Below are 11,712 nucleotides of genomic sequence, written 5' to 3'. Positions count from 1 at the left end.
CCAAGGGCGGCGGGGGAGGAGCCGGCGCTGCAGCCGGTCTCCTCGGGCCGCGCCCCGCCCTCCGCCGCCACCTGCGCGTCCCCTACGGGCTCTCAGTGCCTTGGGCCGTGCGGGCTTTCGGTGCCGCAGCGGCGGAATCACTGCGTTCGCCTATTCGGAGACTGGGCGTTTGGCTCCTGAGGGAGCGGGATGAGCTGCGCTGCCGGTACTGGCAAACGGAGGGTGCGCCGGCGCGCGTCCCTCCCTGCCGCGCTCCCCGCGACGTTGGTGGAGGGGGTAGAGAACTGCTGTGACTTTTGAGGTCCGACTCCTCCTTCCGGCCGGCCTCCGGACGCGCCAGCTCGGGGACAGGCCAGTGTGCCGGGCAGGCCCCGCAGACTCGCTACGTGGGGTTGGGACTTGGAACGTGTCCGGGGCCGGCGGCTCTGAGCGCGCTGGTGAGTTTGGCGGCGGGGTGGGGTGTCCCCAGGCGCGAGAGGCGGAGAGGACGTCGCGCTCTACCCCTCCGCCCGCCCCCTGCTGCTGCCCCCACTTTGGAGAGTAATTGAGACTTGAGCGTGACTGCGGAGATGCGAAGATGCGGGCGCTGAGCGCGGGCTTTCGCTTGGCCCGGCGTGATGGAGCGGGTCGGTGAACGGAACAAAGGCGCTCGCCCCGGAGAGCAGGTCCTAGGCTGAAGAGCGCGGGCTGCACGCCGCGACAGCCGCCTGCGGGCCACGGTGCTGGCAGTGCGGCCCGAGGCACAGCGCGGTCCCCCGCAGGCGGGCTGTAAGCCCTAACCCGGCACCTGCGCGACGCGCCCGCCGCGGCTCCTGGGCAGCCCCTCGCCGGACCCGGGCTTCCGCTGAGACCGTAGCCCCGCTTACCAGCCCAGAGGCGAGCCGCTCGCTGGGCAAGGGGAGGGACCCCCGGCCCCGGCCTTTGGCTGAGAAGCGGAGGCGCCTAGAAGGGGCCGGGCGCTGGAGACCAAGGAGGCATTTCGAGAGCGTTTCTGCGGACTGGGGGCTCCCATGTGAGCGATTCCGCCCTCCTCCGAACGCCCCGTCTTTCTAGCCGTCTCCGCCTCCCGCGCACCGGGCCCGGGCAGCCGCTGTCCTCGCCGGCCGGCCGGAGCGTGAGGTTCGCACGTCCCCTGGCTGCCCCGCGCCTCGCAGGAGCTCGAGGGGCGCGGGTCCGGGGCGAGGGCCGGCCGGGAGTGTTTGATGGCTTCACTGAGAAGAGTCAAAGTGCTGCTGGTGTTGAACTTGATCGCGGTGGCCGGCTTCGTGCTCTTCCTGGCCAAGTGCCGGCCCATCGCGGTGCGCAGCGGGGACGCCTTCCACGAGATCCGGCCGCGCGCTGAGGCGGCCAACCTCAGCGCGCACAGCGCCAGCCCCATCCAGGATGCTGTCCTGAAGCGCCTCTCGCTGCTCGAGGACATCGTGTACCGGCAGCTGAATGGTAAGGACGCGCGTCGACGCCCACCGGGCTCGCGCGGGCCGGCCGGGAACGGCGTAAGCCGGGAGTCCTGCGCCCAGTGCCCGAGAGCCGGCGGGGCGCGGAGGGACAGCACGGCGCTGGCGCCTGGAGCCTTCCGTGCGCTCCCTCTTCCTCTCTCTGACCGGCGTCGGTCAGGAGGCCGGGGCTCCTAGAAAGAACTGTCTGCTGCGTTTCTGTGCCCCAGCTGTAAGTTTGGTTGCATGGTGGAAACGTGTCAGTACAGTTGCCTCCGGCCCCGCGTGCGGTTCACGAAATCGTTTCTCGAGACTCCAGCTCCAGCGCAGAAATGGGACCGGAGCGCGGGCGGGGGTCGAGGGAGGAAATAGCTTCTATCGCGCAGTGTTTGGACAGACAGGGAATGGGGGATGAAGGGGGCCTTAAAAGCCTGCAGGCAAATTCAGGGCCCCAGGTCGTGGAGCTAATGCGCTCAGGTGGTAAGTTAGGTGACTGTGTTATCGCTGGATGAGGCAGGCTGCACAGCTGATAATTAGAACTCCTCCCTTCCCGCCGCCTTGGTGAGGTTGCTATGAAAAACACACCCGGTTTCTCGCCCGAAGCGGTTTCTCCCCCGGAGCTGCCGTGGGGCGATTGTTAAAGTTCGTCGTGGGCTGGGAAGCAGGTTTTTATAGCGTGTAGCAAAGCGGAGTGGAGCATCCTATTAGTGGCAATTGTGAGAGTCTGCCCCATCTAAAATGTCCTCCTCTGTGCTTCAGGAGAAGGGGGACACTTTTTTCTGTGCCACATTTAGACCTGGTCCGGGGACTCATGGGTCATTGGACACTCACTGTCCCCAAGGTCAGAGTGAGTGTTAGCTGCTGGAGTCCGCAGCTCTCCAGGGTCCACGTGGTAGCTATCTGCAACAGATGCAGCACTCGGAGACAGGCTGCCTCGTCCCTTCCTGTGCTTCTTACTTAATCTCACACAGTAGTTCCAGAACTACAGACAGTCATAATAAAAATCATGATAATCATAATTAGTGTGATTCTTGTACTATACCAGGCACCGTGCAAAGTTGGTACGAGTGCGCTATCTCATTGTTCACATCATTCCAGGTAGATTCCATTCTAGCCCCTCGTTGTTGTTAGGTGCTGTTGATTTGATCTGATTCACAGCGACCCCATGTGACGGAGTACAGTTGCCTCATAGAGTTTTCTAGGCTGTAATCTTTATGGGAGCAGATTCCCCAGGTCTTTCTCCCCCAGAGTGGCTGGTTGAGTTCAAACTGCCAGCCTTTTGGCTGGGAGTCAGTGCTTAACCATTGTGCTACCGGGGCTTCTCAGCCCCAAATTAGAAATAAGCAAATAAGATTTGGAGAGGTTAACTAAGTTGCCAGGCACCTGCTGCTAGTTAAGTCTGCAGTCAGAAACTCACGTCTGGTTGACTGCAGACCCTGTGGTCTTGACAAGGAGGCAGAAACCTCTGTCTACTGTCTTATAGTTGCCATGGCAACTAACAACAACATTAAGTTTGATGGAAAAAATTGATACATGGAGCTGCAGATACAGCTTTCAAACTGCCTTGTGTTCTTTTTAGGAGGAATGGACCCCACTGCCTTCATGGCAGTTAGTGAGACTGGCCCGGGACAGGGAGGGGGACAACAGCCAGACCATTCTCTTCCCTCTCTCTGATGGTCCTTTCTGGGTAATTCCTGGTGGGTGGTGGTCAGATGTACTGAGTGCCTCCTGAAAGGACACCCGGGTCATCTGGATGCCATTGGACACGTGTCCATGGGTGGCCTTGGACTTGAATCTGCATCTGTAGCAGGAAACTGTGGTCCTGTGACCCCTTGCACACAGTGTCTCTCTCAGGAGTCATGCTGAGGCTGTTCTCCTGAAGGTCTAGAAACTGAGGCACAAAGTGAAGCAAAAACCTACAGTTCATTTCTGCAGGAATAAGAAGCTTGTGGGGCGAGCCTTTTTATCCTGCACAGATACCTGCTATAGATTTACCCATAGGACCCCAAAGAGAGAGTGCAAGGGTCATCGGGTTCCCCCACTGCTAGGCTGCACTCAGGGAGACAAGGCCATTTTAGTATTAATTTCAGTTAGGAAAATTAAATGTAATATGATTGCACCCCCCAGCTCTCCCGTTAATAACGAGAAGCCCTGGTAGTGCACGTGGTTTGGGATCGGCTGCTGACTTAAAGGTTTGTGGTTCGAACCCACCCAGCAGCTCTACAGAAGAAAGGCCTGGCAAACTGCTTCCGTAAAGATTACAGCCAAGAAAACCGTATGGAACAGTTCTGTGCTGTAACGCGTGAGGTTGCAGTGAGTCTTGGGCAGACTTGACAGCAGCTAACAACAAAAACGTAGTATTTACTAAGTGCCAGACATGTGTTAACTCATACAGTTTACAACAGCCCTGTGAGGTGGGGAGATCCCTGGGTGGAGCAATCGATTTGCACTTGGCTGCTAACCTAAAGGTTGGCGGTTCAAACCCACCCAGTGGCACCACAGAAGAAAGGCCTGGCAATGTGCTTCCCTAAAGATTGTTGTTCTAGTTTCTATTGACGTTACAGCCAAGAAAACCCCATGGATCAGTTCTACTCTAACACATGAGGTCTCCGTGAGTCAGAATCGACTCATCGGCTGTTACTTTTTTTTGATGTGAGGTAGGTGCTGTTACCCTGAAGGAACATGCTCGCAGTCCCGTGGTTAGGGAAGGTTAGAGCTGGGCCTTCTGACGCCGGCATGGCGGTGCTTACCCACTGCACCAGCCTTTCTTAGTCTTTAGTTTGTGTAGAATCGCCTGGAAGGCTTGTTAAACACATACTTCTGGGCCCCACCCTGAGTCTCTGACTCCCTAGGTCTGGGGCGAGGCCCCAAAAGTTGCAGCTTTAACCAGCTTGTGGCCAGGTACCGTGATCCTACAGCAAGCAAAGCCAGTGCAGAAAACCCCTTGAAACAAAGTTGTTGGTCAGAAGGGATGGGGAACTTCTGAAAAGCCCAGAGATTGCTTCTGTGGGCTGGGGCTCTGTCTTGTTTCTCGGTGTTCTTCGACCATTCCGGCAGTTCCCTGCGGGTGGGGCTGTCTCATACTTGGGGCTTTTGGGTTGGGAGCTGTAGGGTGGACAGGCAGAGTTGTCCTGCAGCTCTGAGGAGTTGCTGGCAGGAAGACCAGGTAGGAGTTTTCCTGGGCCAGCCAGGGATTCAAGCTGGTTCTGCGTAGATGTTATCGTCCTGGCTGCCGAGTGTAATTTGTAGTGACATGCAGCCTGCAGGAAAAGAGCGGGGAAAGTTCTGAAAAGGAAAAGACCCTCCCTCTCTCTACCCTCTCTCTGTCCTTGTTCCCTCTGCCCCCAGCCTTCCATCCTTTGCCCATGCTTGGTTCTGGTAATGAGTCTCCCATTCATTGATGGCACACAAAGAGGAATTTTTACCCCTACAGGGTCTGTCTTGCATCTTTTCTTCCATTTTTTCTACCAGGCTCCCACGTGGACCCTCTGCCCCGGCCCATGTTTCCTCCTCTGAGCTGGTTTCAGCAGTAACCTTTTTTTCCTGTTTTAAAAATCATGGGACAAATATACATTACAAACATTCACCAACTCAACAGCTTTTAGAGGTACAGTCCCATGACATTGATTATACTCTCCATGTTGGCGACCATTATCACTATCATTTTCTGAATCATTCCGTCACCATTAACATAACCTCCAAAACCAACCAAACCCAGTGCCATCGAGTCGAATCGGACTCATTGACCCCCTAGGGCCTCCACGGCTGTAAATCCCGGTGGAAGCAGACTGCCACATCTTCTCCCACAGCATAACCTCAGTGCCTCCAAACAGTAACTCCCCCTTCCCTCCGCACTCCCAACCCTGGTAACCACTAATGCTCTTTAGTTTCTGTGTATTTGCTTATTTCATATATGTGGCATCATACAGTATTTGTCCTTTTGTGGCTGACTTATTTCACTCACAGTCATGTTTTCTGGATTCATCCGTGTAGTAGCATGTATCAGCACTTCATTTCTCTTTATGACTGAGTAATATTTCTCTAAGGAGCTCTGGTGGCACAAGCAGTTTGAAGTTGGCTGCTAACCTAAAGGCTGGCAGTTCAAACCTACCTGCTGGCTCTGTGGAAGAAGGCCTGGTGAACTGCTTCCATAAAAATTACAGCCAAGAAAACCCTGTGGAACGGTTCTACTCTGTAACACACGGGGTCGACATGAATTGGGGGCTAGCTCGGCAGCAGCTAACAACAACAACAACAACAACAACAACAACAGCAACAGATATTCCATTGTATGAATATACCACATTTTGTTTATCCGTTCTTCTCTTGGTGGACGTTTCAGTTGTTATGGCAGTAACCTTTTAGCGGCATTCCTACCTGTGTTCACTCATCCCTCCATTCCCCTGAACATACAATGGATCAAGTTATCCGAGTGAAAAGCAGCGCATCCAAAGGGCTCAACACTTTCCAGTGGCTTCCTGTCCCCTAAGAATCACGGTCAAGCATGGAGGCCAGCAACTGGGGCCCGCACAGCCAGTCCCAACGCCCTTTCCCATGTTCTCACTCTGGCCCAGTACATTCTCCCTCCTCCAGCCAGGCTGCCCTGCTTGCTGAACCTGCTTGCGTTTACCATAGGTTTTTTAGCTACCACATTTCAGCCCTAGCTGGGCTACTAACTGTTTAAGCACTTGGCTGCTTAACCAAAAAGTTTAGTTGGCGGTTTGAACCCATCCAGAGGCACCTCAGAACAAAGGCCTGGTGATTGGTGATCTGTTTCTGATAGGTCACAGCCATGAAAACCCTGTGGAGCACGGCTCTACTTGGCACACATGGGATTGTCTTGAGTCGGAGTCAATTCAATGACAACTGGGTTTTGCTTTTAGTTGTCCTGGTCTGCTCTCTCTTTTCTTCTTCCTCTCTGCATTCTGTCTGCTTTTAAGACTGGGCTCAAGGTCAATTCTGGGGGCAGGGTGGTTGAGCCAGGCCACACAGTCTGAGCTCATTCTGCTCTGAGGTGCTGGAGACCTTGTGGTCTCCATGGGTTTATCTTTTGAGTCCAGAATTGGACTGTAGTTGTCTTAATGTCTGGAATCATATTTTGGACTTTTTTTTAATACCACCTCCATCCCTCAGCATCTGACATAGCACCTTGCACACAATGTGGGCACTTAAAGTTTATTGGTTGATTAATTGGATGGGAGCTGGCTTTAAGAGGTAAATGACAGCCAGAGTGGAAATAAGCTCCAGAAAACCAGACTGTAAAGCCTGGGTTGGGCGGATGTGGTGAGAGGAAGGGCTGGGAGGACTTAGCTGAGGACACCTAGTGTGAGGAAGCCATCTTGCCTGCGCCATCTTGAGGCCACTCTGGGCCTTCACCCTCCTGACTGAAGGGGACCAGATCCTTCTGAGGAGCTTGGAAGTTAAGCATTCCTCCAGGTTAGGGACGAGCAAGCCTCAGTATATTTTCTTTAAATGCGTGATTTTGTAAAATGAATGTGGTTTGATATATATTTTTTGTTAGATAAAATTAATTCAGATTTATTGTAGATAATTTGGAAAATCTAAAAATTTATGTGGAAGAAAATAATACTATGTTTAGATATTGTTTTAAAGTGGTAGCATGATGGTTTTTTGCCAGCATTAAGGAAATGGACTTTGAGATAGATTTCTTGTCAGAATTCCCCATGTAACTCTGTATGTGACTTTTGGCTTTCCGTCATGTTCTGAAGAAGTTATTTATGTTTCCCATTTTAGAGATGAAAAAGGTGAGAAACGGAGGTGTTAGGTGATTTAGATAGGGTGGCTCGGCCAGTGAGGGGCAGAGCCAAGATTAATAACAAACCAGCTGCCATCGTGTCAATTCCAACTCATGACGACCCCACGTGTGTCAGAGTAGAAATGTGCTCCATAGAGTTTTCAGTGGCTGATTTTTTTGGAAATAGATCACCTCTGGGTGATCTCTTTCTTTTGAGACTCCTCTGGGTGGACTTGAACCTCTGTGGAGGTTTTTACCCAGTCTGACACCTTCTAATGGGTAGGGGCCAAGATGGCGGAGTGGTGTGGTGTTTCCTGGCCCTGCGCAAGCCCCAATCTCTGGCTGGTGACCCTGCCCCTTGTGAGAGCCCCTTTATAGTGACTTGGAAGGGTGCACGTCCGAGCTCCACCCAGTAAGCCTAGGGTGGTGAGAGGAAATACAATTGATTCAGGTTAGGTTCCACATTTAGATTTCAGAAGGATATTCAATAGAAGTAGGGTTGCTTGAACAAATTGAAAATCTTTGTGGGAATGAAGAGAAGTTAGAATTACCTATCTCCGTCCTGCCCCCAAGCCACACAGGCAAACGGAGCTGCAGTCGGAGCTGCAGAAAACAAACTGTTCTTAAATAAACCAAGTGCAGCCCGGCAGCCTGACCCACACGCCACGCTCAGTGAGCAGGGGAGGTGAGTTAGCACAGAAGGGCTGAGGTGGAGATTTGCTCACAGGCCTCCAAGGTAGGGTCAGAGAGAGGGGTGGCATTTTTTTTTATTGTGATGAAAATACACATAACTAAACATACGCCAACTCAACAGTTTGTAATGTACAATTCAGTGACATTGATTCGATTCTTTGTGTTGTGCTACCATTCTCGCAGTCCTTTTCCAGATTATCCCACCACCATTAACATAAACTCACAGCCCCCCTGGGGAAAACCTTCCCCTTTCCCCCTCCCTCCCACTTCTGGTAACCACTAATAATTTTTGGTTTCTGTATTTTTTTTTTTTGGCACCCTGATGGTGCAGTGGTTAAGAGCTTAGCTGCTAACCAAAAGGTTGGCAGTTTGAACCCACCATCTGCTCCTTGGAAACCTTATGGGGCAGTTCTGTGCTGTCCTGTAGGGTCGCTATGAGTTGGAATCGATTCAAAGGCAATGATTTTTGGTTACTATATTTTCTTGAAGAGCCCTGGTGGCACAGTGGTTAAGTGCTCGGTGACTAACTGAAAGGCTTGTTATTCGAGCTTACCCAGCATCTCCGTTGCAGAAAGATGTGGCCATCTGCTTTCGTAAGGATTACAGCCTAGGAAGCCTTATGGGGCAGTTCTGCTCTGTCATTTGGGGTCACTATGAGTTGAAATAGACTCGACGGCACCTAAGAACAACAACATGTGTTTGCTTATTTTATGCAAGTGAGATTGTACAGTATTTGTCCTTTTGCAACTGACATTTCGCTCAGTGTGATGTTTTCAGGGGTCATCCCTGTAGTGGCGTGCATCAGGACTTCATTTCCCTTTGTGGCTGATATTCCATCGCATGGATGTATCACATTTTGTGTATCCATTCATCTGTCGATACACACTTGGGTTGTTTCTACCTTTGGGCTGTTGTAAATAGTGCCGCAGTGAACACTGGAGTACATGTGTGTTGCCGTTGCTGCTTTCAGGTCTCTTGGTTATATACCTAAGAGGGGAATATCTGGGTCACATGGTAGTTCTATGTTTAACTTTTTGAGGAATCACCAAAGGCGGCGTTTTGAAAGCACATCTTTCTGGGAGCCCAGAGCTGCCCTGATGCTCTTTCCCTTTTCCTGCAGGGAGATAGACATACCCCTAATGGCTACAGATGCTGAATGGTACCAGGCTGTCCTGTGGGAAGGAGACAGGGGATGAGGGCCAATGATCACATTAAAATCTGTCACTGCAGAGTGTCAGAAGGAAGCCAGAGCACGGTAAGCCTTCCTGTGCTCTCCAAGGACACTCTGCTGGGCTGTGTGGAAGGCTTGGTCAGTGGGGCCAGGGCCTGGGTGCAGAAGAGAGGCTCGCTCCTTAACTTCCAGTGGCCGATAGCATCTGGATGCAGCTGGCCCTTCTGGAGAAATGGGGAGCCCTGTGTTTGGAGAGCCCTCAGATCAGGCACACCCGTGTTGGCCAGTGTGTGTGACAGGCACCCTGCCAGCTGGGGCAGCTGCTGCCTGCCTGCTAGAGGCAGAAATCCAGCCCCCTGTCTGACCTTTGCTGTTGCCAAATTGGGAGTGGCCTTTCTGGACAGGAAGAAAATTCAGTTATTAGAGCTAAGAGTGACAGCAGGAACGGGCATGGGTAGGCCAAGGCCTGAGTCAAATTAAGAAGCAACCTAAGATGAGACGAGCTTTGAATCCTTGTCATCGTTAGCTGCCCTGGAGTCAGCTCCAACTCATGGTGACCCCAGCACAACAGAATGAAACGCTGCCCAGTCCTGCACCATCCCTGTGATGGGTTGCGGATTCGACCGCTGGGATCTTTAGAGTTTTCAATGGCTGATTTTTGGAAGTAGATCACCAGGCCCTTCTTCCTAGTCCCTTTTTTTTAGTCTGGACACCCTGCTCAAACTGTTCAGCATCATAGCAACACACAAGCTTCCACTGGTAGATGGGCAACTCAGATACCTCCAGGACCTCAGTTTCCCTCTTGGTCAGAGGGGGTAAGGCCGTAGGTCTCACCACACTGTTGTGTTGATAAAGGAGAACAAGTAAGATGGAAGGCTCGCTCTCAGTGCCACGTCCACGAGAGATGCTTTAGTTAGTGAGTACTGGATTTAAGCACAAGACCTGATGCTTCGGTCAGTGAAAAATGGGATGGAAAAATAAGAGCCCCCAGGAGCCCAAGGCAGAGGGGAGGACTCAGATGACGCCGGTCCAGACCAGGAGTCGGGGACACAGAGATGAAGTTCTTATCCCTGGTTTTAACCAGGGCCAACCAGCTCCCTGGGGTCCTTTGGCTCATGTTGTGGTTAGCTGCCACAAGTTGGTCCCTGACTCATGGCGACCCACGTGCAATGGAGTTGGGCCATTGTGATCCACAGGATTTTCATTGGCTGATTTTCAGAAGTAGATTGCCAGGCCTTTCTTCCTAGTCTGTCTAGAAGCTCTCCTGAAACCTGTTCAGCATCATAGCAGCACAAAAGCCTCCACTGACAAACGGGTGACGGCTGTACATGAGGTGTACTGGTGGGGAGTGGAACCTGGGGGGATGAGAATTCTACCACCGAAGCATCAGTGTTCCCCTCGGGCTCATGGAGTTATATGAGGTGTACTGGGGGGGAGTGGAGCCTGGGGGGACGAGAATTCTACCACCGAAGCATCAGTGTTCCCCTCGGGCTCATGGAGTTATATGAGGTGTACTGGGGGGGAGTGGAGCCTGGGGGGACGAGAATTCTACCACCGAAGCTTCAGTGTTCCCCTCGGGCTCATGGAGTTATATTTATTTATTTTCTGAATAGAAAACAACTGTAAGCAATCCATGAAATATTCAAAAAAGGCAGAGAACCCCCTCGGTCCCCCCGTGCCATTTCCATTTTATCAGCACTGCTATCAATTTTAAGGTCCCTGGGTAGTGAAACGTGAGAGAAAAGTGGGGCAATCTCTTGGATAAACATTACAGCCTTCGGAACCCTTTAGGGGGCAGTTCTGCTCTATCCTGTAGGGTTGCTATCAGTCAGAATCCACTCAAGAGCAACAGGCGTTTAGTTTGGGTGGTGCAAACGGTTTGTGCTCGACTACTAAATTAAAGATCGATGGTTCAAACCCACCCAGCAACACCGAGGAAGAAAGGCCTGGCGATCTGCTTCTGTTAAGATTACGGCCAAGAAAACCCTATAGAAAAGTTTTATTCTGTAGCACGTGGGGTTGCCATGAGTTGGAATTAACTTGATGGCAACATTTGTTTTTATTTGCTATCCGTTTTTTTTTTTTTCTTCTACATTTTATCATAATAACAAGTTGGAAGGAAGGGACAAGGTATAATTATATACCACTTTGGGAACATATATCCCTAAAAATTTCTCTACATTTCCTAGTATTTGCTATTTATATAGATTTCTCAAAGTCGTTTGCTTGAAAAGTCCTGTATTTGTGGCACGTAACTTTCGTAAAACTCAATCTCTACACTGATTTTTCCTGACTTTTTTTTTTTTTTACAAAAGCAAATAAATTAATGGGCATTAATTAATCACACTCCAGTACCTCATCCCTCCTCTGACATTATTACTTATGCTGATGATTTTCAAATGTGTACTTCTAGCCGAGACCTTTTTTCCCTAAATTGTATTTATTTTGTTGTCTTTGAGAATGTACCCAGCAACACATACAGCAACTCAACCATTTCTGAGTGTCCAGTTCAGTGTTATGGATTACATTCTTTCAGTTGTGCGGCCATTCTCACCCTCTTTTTCTGAGGTGTTCTCTACCATGAAGTGTTTTTCCCCCACCACTGCCCCATAAGCTTCCCGTCTAAACTTTCAAGTTGCTATTGTCAAGTTGATCCCATA

At 51.2% G+C, this 11,712-nt stretch overlaps 1 protein-coding gene across 1 annotated transcript in view; it reads left to right on the top strand.

Annotated features, from left to right (window-relative positions):
- The first annotated feature begins 1,202 nt into the window (after nucleotides 1-1,202).
- GALNT17 (polypeptide N-acetylgalactosaminyltransferase 17) overlaps nucleotides 1,203-11,712 on the top strand; it is a 538,869-nt gene continuing 528,359 nt past the window's right edge. Inside the window, exon 1 of the mRNA XM_003416636.4 lies at nucleotides 1,203-1,440. Within this exon, the coding sequence (XP_003416684.4) occupies nucleotides 1,203-1,440 (238 nt within the window). The remainder of the gene's footprint in view (nucleotides 1,441-11,712) is intronic.

Source organism: Loxodonta africana, chromosome 12 (genome assembly GCF_030014295.1).
Source record: "Loxodonta africana isolate mLoxAfr1 chromosome 12, mLoxAfr1.hap2, whole genome shotgun sequence".
In the NCBI taxonomy this organism is placed as follows: domain Eukaryota; kingdom Metazoa; phylum Chordata; class Mammalia; order Proboscidea; family Elephantidae; genus Loxodonta; species Loxodonta africana.
This window is presented reverse-complemented; position numbering and strand designations above follow the sequence as displayed.